This window comes from Alligator mississippiensis, chromosome 1 (assembly GCF_030867095.1).
Source record: "Alligator mississippiensis isolate rAllMis1 chromosome 1, rAllMis1, whole genome shotgun sequence".
NCBI classification, from domain to species: Eukaryota; Metazoa; Chordata; order Crocodylia; family Alligatoridae; genus Alligator; species Alligator mississippiensis.
Genome location: NC_081824.1, coordinates 241,122,328 through 241,143,749, shown reverse-complemented (window position 1 = coordinate 241,143,749; position 21,422 = coordinate 241,122,328). Strand labels below are relative to the sequence as shown.

The following is a 21,422-nucleotide window of genomic DNA, read 5'->3' as shown; positions in this document are numbered from 1 at the left end:
AGCAGCAGTTGAATGTAAGGTATACAGTAGTTTTTATTTGGCTTGCAAGCCAAGATGGGTAGGAAAATACTGCTAGATCCAGTGCTTCAGATTAACCTTGGTGTCCATATAAGAGTCAGTCACCTGGTGCATCAGCAACTTTAAAAATGTTCTTCTAATACTTAGGTATGAGTTTTCATTGGACAACCCATGCACAGAAGGACTCGCTTGCTCCAACTTAGTGGAACGCAGCATGTCTGATCTCTAGATGATCAGTTCAGTCCAAGCTGGAAGGGACTGAGTCATGGTCATCTGTGTCTGGCTTCTTGAATGAATTGCTGGAGTGAGCACTGGGGCTTGGAAAATCCCACTTGCTTAGGGTGGTAGGCATTGTGGCAGAGTGAAGTTGGGGAAAAATGAACTCTTCTGTGGAACAGACCTGGAGTAAAACTGCCACAGAAGAGGGTAAGGAGCAAGGAGTCCATATATGACAGAAGAGCAGGTCCTATGACCTGGAAAGCGGCCGCTGACTACCTGACCACCTGTAGAGAGCAGACTGAGATGGGAGCCCTGCAAGAGGGTGGGCATGTGTATGGGGTTGGCTAGTGGTAAAGCATACATCTTTCTGCCCTAATGAATAGGTCTTGGGGCAAATAGCTAAGCCTTATGGAGTCCTAATGTTGACTCTGGCAGAGGGTTGTGTGAGTAAATTCAAGCCTGTTCTGAAAGGCACAGTGGTGGGGCTAAACCATTTGCCAGTCTTGGGCCCATCCTGTGGATACTTGGGAGTCCTTGCTCTCTATGGCTAGCAACACAGCACTTTTAAATTCAGAATGGTGTTCCTGTGACATGCAAATAAGGAGGAGTAGGCTTTTTGCCTAGCTAGATCTGTAACAGAATTGTACTTCCATAGTAACACAAGTAGAACTGGGGAGGGACAACAAAACAAAGTGGTTATACTTGGAGAGCATTTCATAGAATCATAGAAAACTAGGGTTGGAAGGGACCTCTGGAGGTCATCTAGTCCAGCTCCCTGCTCAAAGCCAGACCATCCCCAACTAGATTATCCCAGCCAAAGCTTTGTCTAGCTGGGTCTTGAAAACCTCCAAGGATGGAGCTTCCCCAACCTCTCTGGGTAACTTGGTCTGGTACTACCCCTCTAGTGAGATGATTCTTCCTACTATCTAACCTAAACTTCCCTTGTTGCAGCCTGACACCATTGTTCCTTGCTTTGTCATCTGTCACCACTGAGAACAGTCTAGCTCCATCCTTTCGTAGTTGAAGGCTGCTATTAAATCCCCTCTGTCTTCTCTTCTCCAGACTACATAAGCCCAGTTCCCTCAGCCTCTCCTCACAAATCATGTCCCCCAGCCCCCTCACCATTTTTGTTGCCCTCCACTAGACTCTCCGATTTGTCCATTTCCTTTCTGTAGTGGGGGGCCCAAAACACATCTCCCTCAGCACCCCCAGGTGCATCTTATCTGGCCCCATGGACTTGTATATATCCAGCTTTTCTAAATAAAGTAAAAGCTCTATTATCCAGCATCCCCCTGGAATGGGGGATGCCAGATAACAAAATATGCTGGTTAACTGAGTCGCTCGAGCAGGCGGCTTTGCCTGTCCAGGGCATCGCTGCCCCTTCCGCGGGGCAGGGAGGCAGGCCCCACGCAGCCTGTTATGCCCCCAGGCCATGGGGGCTCAGCAGCGCAGGCTGCTTTCCCCCGGGCTGTGGGGGCTCGGCAAAACTAGAAGTGCCACAGTGGGCACTTCAGGTTTCACTTTACCTTACAAGCCGGCATGCCAATTTAATAGAGTATGCTGGCTTGTAAAGTGCCGGTTAATGGAACTTTTACTGTAGTCCCTAACCTGTTCTTTTGCCACAGTTGGCTGCTCTCCTCCTTCACAAACTGCTGCCAGGTGCAGTACTCTGGGAGCTGCCCTTGCCTGTGAAGACTGAGGTGAAAAAAGGCATTGAGCTCTTCAGCCTTTTTTGCATCTGCTGTTACAAGGTTGTCTCCCACATTCAGTAAGGGACCCCCGTACATTTCCTGATCCTCCTCCATTTAGTTTGGTGGTCCTGGAGGTTCAATGAAATTGGAGTCCTGCTAATGCTCTAATGCATGTTTTGTAGTATTGTATGTAGATACTGTAGGTTGAATATTTAAATCAGTATTTCTGAGTAGTCTGCCATATCTGGCCTGAAGGAAGTCAGATCACTGCTTGCTGGATTAGGTTTCTTCATGCCCTGTGTCAGATTAACTGACTTTCTTTTTTTGCAGGTAAAAAGGGTGAGATGGACTTCTCCAAGATACCAAAAATCCGTGATGAGGACAGGGAGAGCTTCTTTGGCTATGTCCATGGAGTCTCAGGACCTGGTATGTGCTACTCAGTGGGGGAAGTGGGGAGTCGTATCTGGATTCTGCATTTTTCTGAAAACTCATGTTTGTCTGCTTGAGGAAGTGTAGTAAAGCCCCCAATGTAGTTAATTATTTCATCCCACTCCCTGCCTAGAGAAGAAGCCCTCTACGCTGTGCTGAAGTGTGAGAGACTATGAGCTGTCTCAGTGAAATGTTACTATTCATTACCCTTCAATGGTCTGCCATTTTGTACCAGTTACATCTTTTAAAAATTGATTGTTGGCATTTATAGTGGGAAATATCAGCGTGGTGAGTCTGTTCCAGGAGCACAGCAGAGTCGTCATGGTTCATTCTACAAGGCTTCCTTGGTATACTTTAATTATTTTCCTCCTCTTGTATATTCCTGGACAGTCTATCTTGTCTTGGTGCTAGCATCTTTCAGACACTGGTCCCCGGATGAAGGTTGAGCTTCCTTAGGAATGTGGCCCCTTGTACAATTTTTTTCTTTAGTTAACGAAGCTCTGCCACTAATGCAGCTCTCTTGTGTAGACAGGATCTAGGTCTCGAGGTGGAAAATAATCCTTGTGAGGTTAAGGTGGCTTTCTAGGAGGATGGTTATTTAAACCCACCTAGTCTCTGACAAGGGTTAAAACACTAATCTGGTGCTGATCCAGGATATGTTATGACTGCAGTAGTTTCTAAAGACATCAAGCTGTGATGGAGATCTGTTAAGCCCAGGAAAGTGTGTGCGAATGCACGCATGTCTGGGGGGCAGGGGGGTCTAACAACAGCTGGGGTGGCCATCCCACAACATGCATGCCACTGCTAGTCTAGGCAGTCAGTAAACATAAGTGCCAGAATGGAGGCAGGGAAGACAGGTTGGGGGGAGGGCAGGGCTCCTCATGCAAGAGGAGGTGTCAGTTGTCACTGTCAAAAGCCCCCCCCTCCCCAATCCCTTTTTGCGGCTTCTGCTGTTGCTCCCATGCCATCCTGAGGCTGGCAAGGTCTCTGTACTCACCCTCCTGCCTTCAGCTTTTGCTTCCTTACAGCCCCTCTAGGAGTGACATGGCTTTCAGCCATTTAGAAGTTGTTAAAAGCGCAGCTGTCCAAGTACTTGGCCTAGCTTGATATTAGCACCCATGTTTAACAGATTCTTACTCTACTTTTCCAGGATCCTGATTAAGTGCAAGCGTATTGATTTATATACCAGCTTACACACACATTATTTGTAACTTAAGCTTTTGCTATGTATGTAGTCCGCACCCATTATTGTGATTTGTCAGTCACTGACCACGTCCACAGTCTATAGCTCAAGTCCCACTGCTTCTATTCTGGCACTACAGCGCAAACTGTTAGGTATGCCTCTGGGAGAGCAGGGATCGGATCAGGGCAGGTTTTGGGGAGAAGAGCACTTTAATTTGTGCCATGCCTGCCAGAAAGGTTTATCACAATTGTTCTACTAAATCCAGTATCTACTGGGTTTCCAGCACTCCTTGTTTTATTTTCTGAAGAAAAAACTTAAAACTGGCAAAGGAGAGGTTCACCCAGATGTGTTTTTCATGCAGTGGTTACTGCCTGTAACATGGCAGGTGCAGCAATGTACGAGTTGGTACGAGTTGGCCACAGTGAGCTGGTGGGAGAAATTATCCGACTGGAGGGTGATATGGCCACTATCCAGGTTTATGAAGAAACATGTATCCTTCCGTTTGTTTCTGCTGGACTGTTTGGCCCTAAAGGTAGGGTGATTAATAGAATAGAGAAAATAAACCCATTTGAATTAAACCAGATGTCAAGATTACCCAGTAGCTTCCAGATCTGTAGCTGCAGGCAAAAGCATCTGTTCTTTGTATCTCATGCAGGCTTTGGAATCTTTTTAAATGAGGCAACAAGTCAATTGGCTTTTCTTCACATGCTACACTTGCCTTTTTCCTGAAAATCAGTTGTTGGACATTGGGGCGCATTTGTTTAACCAAGGAAATTTAGCCAAACCCCAGGACATCCTTAAGTTGCTGCCAGTGCAGACACTCCTACGGAGTCAGTAGCAGCTTCTGGAACAGGAGCTTCTGCCCCAGGGAAAAGGAAGTCACGCTGTGCATGCTGCATGGGGCAGTGCAGTGAGCAAGGCTCGTATTGCCCAGGGCCACGGAGTCCCATGTGCTCACTACACTGCCACAGTGCAGCATGTTTAGGGTTACTTTGCCTTTCCCCAGGCAGACCCTCCTGCTGTAGACTTGTTACTGACTGAGTAGGAGCATCTGCATTGGGAGCAGCTTGAGGGCATTTTGGGGCTTGGTTTTGTAGTATTTTCTCACTTGCCAGCAGTATAAATGTGGGTAGCTGCAGTAGGAGAAAGCAGCAACCTATAGCACTTCATTAACCCCCTAGCTGCTGGCTGGCTGTGGACAGTTCCTCCATCAGCAGCAGTGTCTACCGCAGCAGCAGTTTGAGGATGTCCTCTCAACAAAAGGAGAGCAATAACTCTGCACATGCTGAAGAAACATACTTAAACTTGCTGAGGCAGACCCTGTTGCTGAGGGGGTAGTTATCCATAGCCAACAGCAAAGGGGCAGTTAGCGGTGGTTCCCTTCTACTGCAACTGCCCTGTTTGTACTGCTAGCAAGATGAATCTTTTTCTTTGCATAGCCTTCTGAAAACGGGGTGAATGTCTTAATGGAGTGGGGGAGGGATAGTGTATGCAAGTTCATACAGTATGTTGTGTCACCTGGTATTACTTGAATAATAACCCCCTCAAACTACAACATTGCTTCTATAATACAAACTATGCTTACCAATAAACAAGTTATGAATTTTGACTTCAGATACAAGTCAAACACTGAACTCTCTCTGGACGTAGAGGGCTACTACTACCTCACTGATAGATACAAACTACAAATAGAAAAATCAAATTTTGTCTTGGCTTGTGTTTAAAAAAATCTATTCCCTTTCCCCCCCAAATGCCCAGTGCGCTATGAAATAACATTTGTAATTGGGCAGGATTCCTCCTTCGGTCAGATTTAGATTTATCTGCAAAACGCAGTGCATTGCTTACTTGCCTTTGTGGAATCCTCGCTGTTGATCTAGCTTAGATACAGCAGATGTTATAAACTCAGCTTCTACTGCAGGAAGTTGCTTGGGGCTCATTCAAGAGCACTTAGTGCCAAAGGTCTCAAATTGCACTAATCTAAATTGCTACTTTTTATATCTAAAACAGCATTGGAAAACTGTCCCAACCTAAGGGACTAATGACTATTTCACTGTTTTATTAACCACTCCTGAAGCAGGAAACCAATAGGTTTGCTACTTTTGCAAGACAGGTGGCATTCTATTTCTGAAGAGTTGTGTGGTAAGATTGCTTTGGTCATTAACAACTTCTTAGCCAAAAACTCTGAAACATAGCTATCTACAGCCTACTTAGGGCTTTCTGTGTGTCCATCCTGATCATGAGGACAGATCCGGGTTTTCTGTTTGCTGCAGAAAAACTTGGATTTTCTCCTTTAATTGAGAAAAGTGCAGATTTTCTTTTAAAGGAGAAAATTGCAGTGTTCCACCCTACAAGGCGCTGTTTGGGGCTGCAGGGAGTGGGAGGAGGGCAATCAGGCAGGGGGGAGCCACGTGCGTGTGTCCACACACATGCATGTGGCAGCCAGGCAGTGGTGGAAAGCGACTCCCACAGCTCCCTCCTGGTAAAGTCTATGGGATGAGGTGGTACAGGCTACTCAAGTGAGGAGCGGCACAGGCCCCCCCCCCCCCCCCCCCCCGAGATTTCTGCACCCACAGCAGGGCATTGGGCTGCAGCTGGGCGAGACCAGCTCCAGGCAGGAGCTACCTCCACAGCCAGGCTGGATCAGCTCTCTACAGCCCAGTAGGTGGGACCTGGCACCAGAGAGAGCACTGTGCCTCCGTAGCCACCAGTATGAAGTGCCCCCTGCCTGCCTGCCGTCCTGCAGCAGCAGGGGTACAACACCACACCATTGCCACACCTCACCATGGCACAACATTCCTTCTCATGTCAGGTCCCACCTACTGAGCTGTGGAAGCAGCTCCTGTCCAGAGCTGATCCAGCCTGGCTACAGCCCTGCACCAGGCTATGAGCACAAAACTCTTAGTGGGGGCATGTGCCACCCCTGCCTTCCCCACACACTCGCTCTTTCTCACACACTGGAGGGCTGGAGGTGTGGGGCAGTGGGTTGGGAATGAGAGGGCACTAGCAGGGCTGTGGGGGCTGTAGTTGGGAGTGAGGGGCACTGGCATGGGCAGGGGCAGGGCACCAGCATATTGGGGCTGCTTAGCATCACAAAGCAGGGGGGCACTTGCAGCTGGACTGAGAATTAATCCAAGAATTTGCAGTTTTTTCAACAGGGAAAACCAGAATCCCTGAATTGTGGAAAGATGATCAGATCAGTCCCTTGTCTCTAGAGAATGGAAACTTCATTTCCTTGGTAGTTCCAACTCATGACAATAACAGGCAGTGTATATAATTCCTCAGTTGAACCCAATGAGCTGGTCAGAGAAATGGTCTATTCTGGTAACATGCACCCTCTCCATAAAGATGAGTTTTTTCCTTAACCGACCTCTCTAGCTGGTGTGTCTGTAGGAGATCCTGTACTTCGTACTGGCAAGCCTCTGTCAGTGGAGCTGGGCCCTGGCATTATGGGAGCTATTTTTGATGGTATCCAGAGGCCCCTGTCAGACATCAACACTCTGACCAAAAGTATCTACATCCCCAGAGGTGTCAACGTGTCAGCTCTTAGCAGGGACATCAAGTGGGAATTCACACCTTCCAAAAACTTACGGGTAGGTTACAACAGTTGGAAAATCATGCTGTTGGGCTGAGGTACAAAGTGTAGAGGCTCTATGTCTCCCAGGCTATTTATTTGAGAGGGTGGGTATAATTATTTACAGGACATTGTGATGGACTGCAGAGGGACCATGACAACAGGCAATGAATGTCTGTGCCTTTTAATGCAGGGATGTAAAAGATACAGCCCACACAGCTATGTCATCTGGCCCCATGCAGGACTAGTCCAGGACCTTCACATGTAGCACCTTCTCCAGTCAGAGTGCAATGGATCTTGTGGGTGGGGGCAGCCAAATGCTTCATCCAGTGCAGTCCCAGACCAGTCAGAGCAAGTACCATATGCACTGGATCTGGCATGTAGAGGTGGCAGGGGTGCTGCCCATGTGTCATTCATTCAACCCTTGAGGATATAGGCCACTCATCTGGCCTGCAGGACCAGATTAGTTTGACACCCCTGTATTAATGTAAAGCTTTTGGTACCCAGGTGACTTTATAATACCACAGAGGGTGTTAATTCCAATAATTCCTTTTGATCTCTTCAATAATAACAAAGTTGATCTGAACAGGGAGGCCCTTGTATTACACAATACTTGGACTCCTGCCTTAGTGTTGTAACCTTTGCATATAATGATAACCATTCTTGAATGTTGATAGCACGCTTCCAGCAGTGCTGCTGCAGATCTGGTAAATGATACAAATAGGCTACTGTGTTGTTAGTATATTTAGGGAGGAGATGCTCTTTGTGGTAGACTTAAACCTGTGTATGGCATTTTATGGAGTCCTGGTGTTGAACATAGATGCTGTAAAACTGATGTGTCTGTACATGACAGATATTTGTTCTGATTCTAGGTTGGCAGTCACATCACTGGTGGAGACATTTATGGAGTGGTGAATGAAAACTCCCTCATCAAACACAAAATCATGTTGCCCCCAAGAAACAGGGGTACAGTAACATACATTGCTCCTCCAGGGAACTATGATGCTTCTGTAAGTTTGCTAAACTTCAGTGCGTGGTGTTCAGCAGGTGCATGTGCCTTTCTTGCCATATAGCTTTAGCTAAAATAGAGTTGCAGGTCACCTGCTGCCAACAACATTTACCTGAGTATCTTTTGAAAATGAACTGCTGTTCACGGTTCAGCTGGACCAATTTAGATGTGCAGTGTTAGCTGTCCCACAGCGCAGTCATGCACTTCCCCCTGTATGTGGAGAGTTCAGTGACATTTTGTAACTACTGTGCAGTATGAGAGCTTATTTGAAGCTGGGGCTTTGTACTGCTGCTTGACTTCCCTGTATTTACAGTGCTTTGGGGAAGTGGGCTTCTGGCAGGTTGTGGACAGAATATTGAGGTATTTGAAAAGCCTTTGTAGAATATCCAGATGTTAATGGTGGTAATTGTTGATGGGTTAGTTCCCATTGGCTCAGCATTCAGCTGTTCACTTACATGAGTATCTGCTACCTTCTGACAGGATGTTGTCTTGGAGCTGGAGTTTGAAGGTGTGAAGGAGAAATTCACTATGGTCCAGGTCTGGCCTGTACGACAAATCCGTCCTGTTACTGAAAAGTTACCAGCCAATCACCCATTGCTGACTGGGCAGCGAGTCCTAGATGCACTCTTTCCGTGAGTACCACCTGTGGTTTTGTAGAGTATTGCTCCCATGAGGGTAGAAAACTTAAGCACTTTAGCTAAGTATGATCATCATGGCACACCAAAACAAAGAGGAAAACTTAAAAGTAAAACATAATTACCTGAGGAGGCTACAAGTGTTACAAGTCAAGGTCTTTATCGCTGAAAATGGGACTGGTTTAGATTATCAGGAAGACCAGAAGATAGGCACTTAATTCAGGGGGAGGCTGAGGGAAAAGATGGATGCTGGAAAGAGGATTTGTTTAATGAAACATTTTAAAGTAAGGGCTTTTTTTTTTTGTGTGTGTGTGTGTGTAGAAACACCTGCAGCTAGTAGGGACTTCAAGGACTTGATGCCTCGAGCACTTGTTTGTTTAAAATACAGATTTCAGTGCCTGACTTGGAAGGAAGTGAAGTGCGACAACATTGGCCCTAATGTGTGTCATTACATAACCATCATGATCTCAAGTTGTAGGTATTTAGCCTGTGCATTCTGGAGGCTCCTGTCTATACAAAAGAGAGGGTGTACTCTTTTGGAAGTACTTGGCTAGATTTGTACAGGTTTCATACTTCACTAACAGCAGTAAGGCATGTTGGTGGAGGCCAGCCTATTCTCTCATGTTTCAACAAATAATAAAAATGTTCTGGATCAGAAGCAAAAAGAAATCCCTGTGTTGGCCTTGCCTTTTGTGTAGGCAAGTGGAATGAGGTGGCTTTGGAGTGCCAAGAAGCAAATAATTTAAATGTATAATTAAGAGAACTCTCTCTTCTGACATTAAAATAAACCATAGTCTTTCCTTACTCAGGTGTGTACAAGGGGGTACAACTGCTATCCCTGGGGCATTTGGCTGTGGAAAGACTGTGATCTCACAATCTCTCTCAAAGTATTCCAATAGTGATGTCATCATCTATGTAGGATGTGGAGAGCGAGGAAATGAGATGTCTGAAGTACTGAGAGACTTTCCAGAGGTTAGTGTGAAATTTCCTGGAAGCCAAGTGTTTTGGGAAGAGTCACTACTATGGTGCTGTTGTACTTGTTGGTACAGTGGCTTGATGCAGTAGATGGTATTGGCACCTCAGCTGGTGTGTGTTGGATTTCTTGTGCCTTTTTTGGAAACCACTTGGCAGTTGGTTTCAATGTTTGCTCCTGAAGTCATTACCTACCTGTGCATTTATCTAACTTCTTTTTTAAAATAAGGTCAAATCATGCCATGAGGGTCTAATTGTCTATCTAAACAGAATCTTTTTCTCCAAGTTGTTGACGGGGCGGATTGATTTTTAAATCATTGAGTTAAATAATGATTTAAATCACAGATAAAACCATGATTTAAACCACTGGTTTAAATCAAGTTTCCCACTGATACTTCTTCATGTTTCTTTAAACAGTCATGCAAATCTGATCACTAAAACATGTTAATTTACAACTCAATACAGCTTTTTGCAACATCTGTTGTCATAATACCAAATGATGAAATATAAGACCAAATAACGAAAATATTATCATATTAATAATAAGACCAAATGATGAAAATATTCTCTCTGTGCCTGCAGAGGAAGCTACTGCTGTGAAAAATTGGCTTAGCAACTGAAGGAACTCTGTTTCAAGGTGTCTAGCTAATGATTTCCACCAATTCAGGGGAGTGACTTTGTTCAAAACATCATCAGTAAACATGTACTGTTTAAATGGCTCCCCTCCAGCCCCGAAATTTATTATTACTGGCATAACTGAGGAGTGATTTTGAGATGCCCATGCCATGGCAGCATCATCTTCTTCAGAAGTTAGGCATCTACTTTTATATCTGGGGTTGAGAATGAAGAAAGAAATACCTAACCAGAAACCATGTCTCTTGAAGTGCCTTCCAAATTTCGACAGTATCAGCAATGCAGCAACAATCTCTCTGAAGTTTAAGGCTATAGATATAGGCATCAGTATACTGAGCATATTCTCTACATTCCTCTTTAATCCAGTGTTAGATACTTTGGATGAGATACTTTCATCTATTTTATCATGGTTTTCTTCACAATTCTTTATGAAAATAAGCCAGTTCTTAATAAATTATTCAAAACAATCGACCACAGAATTCTATCAAACGTCTTGAGGGAAAATTTAATTTGGATCCTCCTGCTCTCTTCAGTGAAGCTGAAGCAAAATGGTTGTTAAGGAAGTATTTTGCGACTTCAACAACATTTTCTTTTATTCCTGGAGAAGTACTTAAGTCTTAGGCTAAAAGATGCATTAAATGGGCACTGCAACCATATGTTACTAAGGAGCATCCTTCTGTTTCTTCTTCTAAGTATCTTCTCATCTTTGCAGCATTGTCTGTGACAAAACTGTACATGTGACAGTTGAATTTTTGTTCACAGTTTATTACAACATTCACTGCCATGTCTTTTAAATATTCTGCTGTATGGGCATTTTCCGATGTATCTATTGTTTCTTAAAGATATGCAACCCCATCTTCTGTTGTCACACAGGCACATATTATTGGATCATTGTGTACATTGCTCCATCCACCAAGGCTTAAACTGGCAAATTTCCCCTCAGTATTTCTTGCATACTGTTCAAGATCCTTCTCATACATGTCATGACCCAAAGGTCTGATTTTTTTGTGTGTGCTTCGGCACTAAGAATTATCCCCGTAGGTTTACAGCTTCATTGTGCGGTGGAGTTCTGCTGCACAGAGAACCTGTGTGCAAAGGAGAGAGTTCCCGACACTTTGCAGCTGTCTTTGCAGGGTGTATTTTCTTTGCAACACAGAAATGCACGGTGCAAAGAGTTCCCGCTCTTCGTATGCAAATTTGTGTCCCTATTGGCTAGTGCTAAATTATTCCCACGTGGCGGCTAGCGATTGGCCTGCTAGCCGTATAAGAGGCTTGAGCAGTTTCCGCCCAAGCCAAAGAGGACTCCACATCCATCTCGTGGGGACTCTGGGTGCGCGGCAGGGTCATAGATACCCTGTGTGTTATTCAGAGGAGTTTGGCGGCCTGATCCACCGCCCACCTCTTCCCGTCTTTGAGTGGTAACTTTCTATAAGACGTATTGACGAGTTTTCTATTTGAGGCGCCCTTGTCCTGGACATCCGGAGTTCTGTCTGCAACCTTCCACCAATGTCTGCTCTACCATGTGGAGTGTAGCCTGGTCGTAAGGACTCAACCATGTTAATTAAGTGTTTATTGTAACAATGCGAAAAGGAGAATTTGTGGCATAAATGAACCGAGCAATCTTTTCATCTGTGGTGTCTTGTTTGGTATTTGCTGGTCCTTACTACAAACCCGTCCCGAGTGGATGATTGAAATCTTTTGCTTGCTACTGATACTTTGTTGTCTGAAATATGTTTAGTTGCAGCACTGCTGCTAACAGTACCAACGGATGACTCTGAAGTTGTTGCAGATAGACAGTCAAAGTCTCTTACGCTTAAACGGGATCCTGAGACAAAAATGATTTTTGAATAGTCATTCTTCTCAGTCCTTCTCACTCTATTACTCAATTAATCATTTATATTTTTTCAGCAAGGATGTAGATCAGATTCCAAAAAAAAAGCTAAGACTGACTGTACTTAGAGTGCACTTAATTTTGGCGTAAGCCCCATTGAACTTACTAGAACTTCTGGTTTTTTGAGAGAACCAGTATAGGATGGGGGGGTTCCCTTGAGAAAGCTGAGTTATGCTGAAGTAAAATAGGGGATAGACTTATGGCATCACCATTATGGTCTGGGGCCACATCATGATGTTCCAAAATAAGGGGCATGTATTATGTAATATAAAATAAGAAAATGACACCCGGTGGCATCTGGCAACTCTAGATTTCCCTTACTGCACCTTTCTGTACTGTAAAATTGGGTGATAGAGTCTAAACCTAGTTAACTAATTAAACAAGCCATAAGGATTAGCTAAGCTAGACTTTTATCTCTAGCAACATCCAACATAGCAAACGGCTTGGGAATTTGCTTGTTAAATCACACTTATACTAAAAGGCACAGAAAGAGTCTTGAAGAATGATGCACTGTAAAGTGAATTATTTAATTTACTAACCAGTTGATCCACATTGTTTTTCAGACATATCCACATTTTCAGCCATATCATTTTCTCCCAATAAGCAGTTTTCATTATGGTGTTTCATTCTTGCAACCAGGCCCTGCATCTCCTTCTTCCACTGATTACACTTGACACATTTTACCCAGGGAAGAAGTTTCTTATAATATATTCCCAGATAGGGTCTTCTTTCTTTTACCCAGAAACCGTGATAGTTTTTCTGGCAAAAGTGTGGGAGAATATAGGAAACTGAACAATGTTATCCATTTTTCTTTCCAGTCCACTCCACTGTTCCTTTCTACTCTGCCTCTGTCCTTAACTATATTGTCTCTCTGTCTTTAAGACCAGTGTCTTAACTAACTCCTCAGCCTTGGTTGGCCCAGCTCCACCACCACATAAGCACAGAACAACAATCCTATCCAGCTTGTGTCTTTGCACATGTGACTTCAGTCTGCTGAGAAACAGAAACTGAAAGCCCAGAACTCTTAAGAAGCAAGAGCTAGTAGTTAGGCTGGACAGATGAAAAACTGAAATAATTGCCCATGTTTGAATGGGAGGTAACTCGATGTGTGTGAGTGTGACAGAGCCATTAATTCATTTTTATGAGACTGTAAGTATAGGTTTAGCATGTTTGTGATGAGATTTGGGGGGGGGGGGGGTGTTGTGATGTTGTACAGTTTCTAGAAAAAAGAAAAACTAACTCATCCTGGCAACTGCACTGCAAAGAGGGATATATTCTAGGGAAAGACCTTCTGGCTCATCAAATCCAGCATCTTGCTATGTAGCAGGTGATGACATCCTATAATCCTTTCTCTAAATTGATCATACATGTTGTTAAAATGAGTTGGCTTTATTGCCCTCACTACAGCTCTTGGAAGGCTGTTCCAAAGTTACAGACTTCTTGATATCCACTTAAATTCATTGATAATTTCACATTTATTCTTGTGGCAAGATCCTCATTTGGCTTAAGTGGTGATCTTCCACTCTGCTATTTGTTATGATGCATTTCCCTCTTCACCTGAAGTCTACATTTTGCCTGGCTAAACAAACCATGCCCTTCTTGATCCAAAACCCTTCTTGTGCTATATTCGTTCCATTCCCAAAATAACCCTTTCTGCCAAATAACCTTTTCTGCCCATTTCACTCTTAAGTTCATAACTGAGCAAGGGTAACCAAACTGCAAATAGTATTCTAGATAAGACCAAGGGCTTTTTACAACAATATTACTATTCTCTACTGAGACTGTCTTTATTTCACTATAGGATCAGGTTTGCCCTCTCTGTCACACCACTGATAGCTGATCACAATAAAACTGAGCTAACAGCTCCAGACCTTTCTCTATTTGCCACTTCCAGCTGATGAGCTTCCAGCCTATAGCAGAAATATTTGTTAATAGTAAAAAGTGCACTTTGGGAGGAATTAATTAATCTTGTTTCTATTAATCCAGTCCCCTACTACATTCTTCTTCTGATATTTTAAGCCCCTGTAAATGCTTCCCAAGTGTGTATCATATTTCAGCAGTACCCTCCTACTTTTGTACCAAGATTTTATTAATAAAGTTTAGTCCAAAAATTGATCCTTGAACTCCACAAGTAACCTCCCTCTCTACTTTACATAGCCTGCCTATCTCTCCTTCAATCTGTTCCTTGCCCACCTTGCAATTCTACTCCCATCTTAACTAAGAATTTCCCACACAGTGCTATATCAAGTTGTTACACAATTCAAATTAGATTATCTACCAGACTTCCTTTTTTTTAGAAAAAAATCAAAGATTATATCAAGTTAGTTTGACATGTTTTGCCTTTGGTAAACCTTTGGTTGTATTTTAAGCTCATTTTTCTTATCTGTCTTAAAATTATACTTTCCTTCAAAATTTCTTGTAAACCCTTCCATAAGGTCTGCAGTTGTCCAAACCACTTTCTCACCTCTTAAACATAGGTTCTGCACTACATTTACTATATTCAGTTCTCCCTAAGATGGAGGCATTGGGGGGGAGAAAATGCACAGTGTAGGCTGCAAGAAGGTATCACAGCCGTGGCAGTCGCACAAAATACTTAATACATTACATTTTATATTTTGAAGACGATACCAGGCAAGCAGACCTATGATTAGATAACACTGGGCATGTCTACACATGTAATCAATGCTATTTAGCTTTACTGATTTGCTGTGCACTAAGTGCCTGCATGTGTAGATTGTGACTTTACTGCACAGTATATTAGTTTACTGAGCAGTAAAGTGTCTCATGTAGACATGACCACAGGCCAAGGAATTTCCCTCTCTTTCTATAAGGAAAGAGTTATTTAAATTTTGTATGTTACACAGCTTGTAATTGTATATAGCACCCATGTCTCTTCCTCAGCTTCCCTGTCTGGGCTTATCTATATATCTATATATATATAAAAAAATGTATAATATGGCATTTTGAAGGGAGAATTCTTTAGAAAACTACTTGAAGCTGTTTTTCAAATTGCTTTACAAACGATTATTTCTCTGTCACAGTGACAGAGAAGTCTGTAATCTTATCATGGGTTGCGGAACTCAGGCACACAACCTTAGGGATTTACTGGGTCACACAGGGTTGTAATCACTGGACTACAAAACCCAAGAGCCCTGAAGCCCTGGTCCAGCTCTTAGACTAGCCAGGAGAAATGCTCATCTGAAAAGCCTCAGTCAGGGCATTTGAGAGACATTGTGTTATAGGGTAAACATTGCAGTGTAAAACACTCGTGCTGTTTCTCTTGTCTCTTAGCTTACAATGGAAGTTGATGGCAAAGTAGAAAGCATTATGAAGAGAACTGCTCTGGTAGCTAATACCTCCAACATGCCTGTTGCTGCTAGAGAGGCCTCTATTTACACTGGTAAGAGTTACAGGGGAAATGAAGGCTGCATGGGACTGATGACTACTTACACTCATTTCTGGTTCCAGGCTTACTCTCAAAGCTTGCTGAACATCAGAATGCAATTTTTCTAAACTGTTCTTACCCCAGTCAATGTAGCATGACACTTTTTGGTCTTCTGTTAATCCACAGCCCAGGATTTGCATTTGATACTTTTTGGTCTGTGAGAGTGCACCAGGTCATATATCGTGATTTTTATGTTATTTGTTTCTATAAAAGTTGGCTCATTCTGGAGAGTCAATTCTCCTATGATCTTTGGCATTTTTCACAGACCATGGTACCTTTACCGTAACTGTGTAGATCTACCAAAGTAGATGGTAGATGGTTCACTTTGTTTTCTCTTGGAGTTCTGAACCACAAATTTATTTACTGAATGCTGCCCCCCCCCCCCCAGTGCAGTGTGTCAGGATACATTTCTTTAAAATTGAATACCCTTCTCTGCATACAGTCTGTTGCACAATTGCAGAGGCAGACATACAGATAAAGGACAAATGACTGAACAACACTGTGCTCATCCCATTGAAGAATGGGCCCTGGGAACAGATTGCACTCTAAGAACACTATGGAGAGAGGGAGAGGAGACCAAAGCCACAATGAAGCTCTTGGGAGACCAAAGAGAAAAGTTTTCTGCATTCTTCACTATCAGAATCTTAATTAATGCTGCAATTATTGGCAAGGTTTCCTGGAGGGTGGTGGGGAGGGGTTAGGGAGGGCCTGTGAATCTGAGTCTTGCCTGAATTGTCAATGCTGTTTGCCCTTGTCTCTGTTCTAGGAATCACTCTGTCTGAGTATTTCCGGGACATGGGCTACCATGTCAGTATGATGGCTGATTCCACTTCCCGATGGGCTGAGGCCCTCAGAGAAATTTCAGGGCGTTTGGCTGAGATGCCAGCTGGTGAGTAGTTTAGCTTCCGACTCCAGCCTCAGGAATAGTTCCTTAAACCTGCGTTCATTGTCTGACTTGGCTTTGTGTTGTTTGCAGACAGCGGTTATCCAGCCTACCTTGGTGCCCGCCTGGCCTCTTTCTATGAGCGAGCTGGCAGGGTGAAATGTCTGGGGAACCCCGAGAGGGAAGGCAGTGTCAGCATTGTTGGGGCGTAAGTGTTTAGCTTTCTGATTTTATCCAGTTTGCAGTTCAAGCTGTTTGCTTTGTAGAGCCATGCCAGGTGCCTCTCCTTGTCTGTCTGGAAAGTTGCTTTGCCTTGAGGAGCAGCCAGTTGAACAGACGAGGAGAATCTGCAGGGCTAAGGGAACAGAGTCAAGAAAGGAGACTTTCTTGATATGCATATAAAAGGCTTCTATAACTACCATGATATGCTTTGGGGACTTCAAGTAGGGCTTACAGTGTAGGCAGGGAAGGGTCTCATGGGTGGGACAGGAAGGCCCTTCTTTGCATCAAGACAGCCTAAATAGAAGAAGGCCTGAAGCAATCAGAATGGGGACTTAAATGGAAAGAGTTTTTTGGGGGGGGGTAGGAGAAGTAGGGTATGGGCGCACGGTATGATGCAAGATGAGCTTATGCAAGCAGGGAGGGTTGGAGGGCTATAGAGCACTGACATCTGTGACAGGTCTTGAATCCTTTAACTGACTCCCCTGCATCCCATTGAAGGAGGGAGTGGCCTAGTGAAAAAGACAGGCAAAAGATCAACAACTTCAGTGCAACAGAGGGGGCAGAAGGTGGGCAAAGAAAAATCTTTAGAACAGTTGTAGATGACCTGCTAGTGAGCAGGAATGGCTGTCAGCCTGAGGTAATGGTATAGCTTGGTACACGGTCAGGTTGACTGGGAGTTCTAGAGAGAGATTGCATCCATCTTCACTCAGATGTCACCACAAACCACATATGTACCACTAGAAGGGGGTGCTTTCTCTCAACTACATCAAGCTTCCAGGAAAGCCAAGTGAATTCTGAATACCCTGAAAAACAGTCTTCTCAAGTGTTACAAAGTGCAGTTGCTTTCTAATTTGTGTGGCTGAATTGGCTTCCAGAGCCCTGAGAATCCTTGCAGAAAGGAGTGCACCTTTATCACAGAAAATCATCTGCATAACAACCTGGTACTACAGGTTGCAGTGTGGGGGGGGGGGGGGGGGGGGGACATTTCCTATTTCAGGAATAGTCTTTCTTCTGTCCCTACCTTTCCCAGACAGTCTTGTACTGTAGCCTTAAGAAGCCCTCAGTCTTTCGCTCTCCAACCTCCTTATCCTCAGCTCAGTGAACCCTGCATCACAGCCTGGAGCTATTGAGGCTGGAATGGAATGTTAGGCAGATCCTACCAGCCAAATAACTGGATATGCAGTGGGATTAGTTCTCCCTGTGGTGAGAAGTTGTTAGTTGATCACTAATTTGAACTTTGTTTTGGAAGTGTCATATTCCTCTTCTGATCTTTTTGGTTTTTTGGCCTCTTAAGCACATTGCTTGGAGCTGGCATTCAAAATGCAGGTATTTTGCTGCCTTTTCTGCACCCTTGACTCCTGGATCCTGTCCTGTACCAAAGCCTGCTTGAACAGTCATATTTTGCTTAAACCACTAAGTGTAAAACGAGAGTCAATGTTCTACTTTCTGCTCTTCACACATCTCCTGACCTGGGCGTTTTGTTGAAAGGAGAAAGGGTGGGGGGAGAGGGAGTGATAACTATCCTGGCTTCTTCCCCACATAGAGCTGTGTGGCTATGTGTTTGAAATTTCGTCCTAGCTATCATAAGCACTGCTGACCACTGCTTCTTTTCTCTCGCTGGTCAGTGTATCTCCTCCTGGTGGGGACTTCTCTGATCCTGTCACATCTGCTACTTTGGGCATTGTTCAGGTATGTTCCAATTTGTGGCAGTCTGCTTACAGTTTTATTATGGCTTCTTAAATAGGGTTTGAAATGAATGTAGTGTACCAGAACCACTTTCACCCTGTGACAACTGTGGTGTGTGGAATTGTCCTGCAGCATCAAAGCCTGCCCTTGTGAAATGTTCTGAACACAGGCCCAAGAACTTATTGCATGTGGAGAGGTAGGGTTGATGTTGGTTGCTGATTGCTCAGGATTATTCATGGACTCGGGGACATTCTGGTCCTTGGATAGCGAGAGTGGGGGTGGTAGCCTTCTGCTAGGATAGGATGGCACGAGAAAAGGCTGCAGTCCTCCTGGAGGAGCACTTAATATTTGGGGATTTGCTGTAGAAACTTCTCTAGTTTAAAGAGGACAAGGCTGCATATCTTGGGAAAAGAGTTGCTTTGGATTCTGGCATGGAGTTAGATCCATGTAGTTTTGCAAATATTGGGGCTGACCTGGGGCAACCTCAATCAAGACTAGTGCTGGGCAAAGGTCACAAAATGAACATGGAATTGGGTACATTACTAGAGTTGACTTGTAAGAGGAGGGGCTCTGTCTGAGGACCCCTGCTATAGTGCAGTTGGGGTAGTTAGGGGAAGGGGGAAGGTTAGTCTTCAAAGTCTGTCTGGAGGAATGAGGTGGCCTTGGCTGTATTTGCTAATGCAGAAACATGGAAAATGCAATGCATTTAAGTACTTCTGAGAGGAAGATGCACTAACCAGTCTGGCTTTGGTAGGTTTTCTGGGGCTTGGATAAGAAGCTGGCTCAACGCAAGCACTTCCCCTCTGTCAATTGGCTGATCAGTTACAGCAAGTATACACGTGCTTTGGATGAGTATTATGACAAGCATTTCACAGAGTTTGTTCCCCTGCGGACCAAGGCCAAGGAGATCCTGCAGGAAGAGGAGGACCTGGCTGAGATTGTGCAGCTTGTGGGGAAGGTGAGTGACCAGCATGCCAAGAGGGGATGCGCAAGAATCCTCGGAGATGCTTGGAGGGATTATTATTATATTATTCCAGACAGACTGGTTAGCATGCCCTCTGCCAGAGTGGGTAACTACTGGTGTACCAGGCCATGTGGAGAAAGGAATAGAAGTGATGGAAATGTTAGACTTGTCTTGATTCTAGCCTTGGTCTTGATTTCAGGCTGTTCTCTTGCTTTGTCATGGGAACCAGAATGCAATTTCAGAATTAGATAGATAGACAAGAGTGTACCTTCAGCAAATTTGTGAATGACACCAAGCTGAGGGTAGGGCTAAGATTCAGAGAACTTAACAAATTGGAGGATTGGACCAAAACAAATCTCATGAGGTTCAGTAAGGACAAGTGCAAAGTCCTGCCCTTAGGATGGAACCGTCCCATGCACCAGTACAGGCTGGGGACCGATTGGCTAAGCAGCAGCTCTGCAGAAAAAGACCTAAGCCAACAGTGCGCCCTTGTTGTGAAGAAAGCTAGTGAAGAAAGCATACTGGGCTGCATTAGTAGAAGCATTGTCAGCAGATTGAGGGAAGTGATTCTTCCCCTCTCTTCAGCACTGGTGAAGCTACCTCTGGAGTACTGTCTAGTTTTGAGTTTGTGTGGTGTATATAGAGGTGATTGCATAATAGCTCAAAATGAGGTCTTACTCCTGTCTATTGTAGGGGAGTATGGAGGGGGTTGTGGGCGCTGTATGGATGTGGGTGGGTATAGGGTTTGTGGATATGGGGTTTGTGGGGTGTGTGTGTGGAGGGGGAGGGTGGCTGGGGGTGTGTGGCAAACTGTGTATGCATAGCAGTGAGCGCAGCTCCCCCACCCCCCTGGGGGTGTGTGGTGTTTGTGGGGAAGGGTTTGTGGGTATGGTGGGATGTGCATGGGAGCCCCCTACACCATTCAGCCTCTGCCCTGCAGCACCTGTCTGCCACCGCCAGAAGTGTGCAGCCCCAGCACACCCCGCGCCCACTCTGGATTCACCCCCGCTGGAGCAGATCAGCCAGAACCCAAGCACAGCTCAAACCCAGGCCGGCTTGCGCCGCCTGCCTGTGGTGCATCCTACCGCCCTCTGGGCATGTGGCAGGACTGGGGCAGCTCCATGGCTGGACTACCTTTCTAGGCAGTTGGGGCGGTGGCAGCTCCTTCTGGCTGCTGCTGCCAACCCCAGCCCCATGGTACTGGCGGGGAATCCACACATGCAGCCCTGACCCTATGTGCCCTGTGCCTGCTCTAGGCTTGCCAACCCAGGCTCAGCAGTGGTGGCGCAGGACAAAAGCTGTTGCTCAGTACAGGGGAAAAGCAGGGGAGTTGACTTGTGGGGGGGGGAGCCCCTACCACCCACTCACCTGCACACATACGTGGGATCGGGCTGGGAGGGCTGGCTCCACGCTAGCATGTGGGGCTCCCAGCACTGCAGCCAGGAGCGCATATGCTGCCACTGGTTTTGTGCCTCCATCTAGGGCTCTCTACACTGCAGGCAGGAGCTCCCCTCCCCACTCACCAGCTGTCCAGTTGTGCACTATTGTGCTCAGTGCCTCCACATGGGGATCCCAGCTGAAGTGCCAGGAGCCCCATGGAGGTGAAGCCTGCCCAGCCCAATGGCATGTGACCTCTGAAAAACCCACCTGCTGGCTTTCAGAGGGGTGGCCTTGGGGTGGTAGTAACTGTTTTTTAGAGGGGGCCCTCAGACTGGATAGAATGGCCTGGCAGGCTGTATTTTCCCCATCCTTGGGCTAGAGTGAGAAAGTAGGGCAGGATTAAGGCAGCCACCAGGAATATCACGACCATCCTCAGGGCTGATGCTGTCCTAGATTCTTTTCTGTTGTGCTGCCATCCAGCTAGTTGTCACCCATTTTATATTTGTGCTTTTGATTTATTCTTCTGCCAGCACTGAACTTCATCCTGTTGGCTCTTGCCCAGCTTCATAATCTCGGGATATTTCTGAGTTG

The 21,422-nt window shown here is 45.1% G+C and overlaps 1 protein-coding gene across 3 annotated transcripts in view; it reads left to right on the top strand.

Annotated features, from left to right (window-relative positions):
• The window catches only part of ATP6V1A (ATPase H+ transporting V1 subunit A), a 35,287-nt gene that overhangs the window by 8,399 nt on the left and 5,466 nt on the right, over positions 1-21,422 (top strand). For all 3 annotated transcript variants that reach the window (XM_019496179.2, XM_006269380.4, XM_019496178.2), the window contains exons 2-12: positions 2,259-2,354; positions 3,902-4,030; positions 6,916-7,130; positions 7,984-8,121; positions 8,601-8,752; positions 9,565-9,727; positions 15,543-15,651; positions 16,463-16,585; positions 16,673-16,787; positions 18,427-18,490; positions 19,242-19,445. In XM_019496179.2, the coding sequence (XP_019351724.1) occupies positions 2,273-2,354; positions 3,902-4,030; positions 6,916-7,130; positions 7,984-8,121; positions 8,601-8,752; positions 9,565-9,727; positions 15,543-15,651; positions 16,463-16,585; positions 16,673-16,787; positions 18,427-18,490; positions 19,242-19,445 (1,494 nt within the window). In that variant the 5' untranslated portion in view covers positions 2,259-2,272. The remainder of the gene's footprint in view (positions 1-2,258; positions 2,355-3,901; positions 4,031-6,915; positions 7,131-7,983; positions 8,122-8,600; positions 8,753-9,564; positions 9,728-15,542; positions 15,652-16,462; positions 16,586-16,672; positions 16,788-18,426; positions 18,491-19,241; positions 19,446-21,422) is intronic.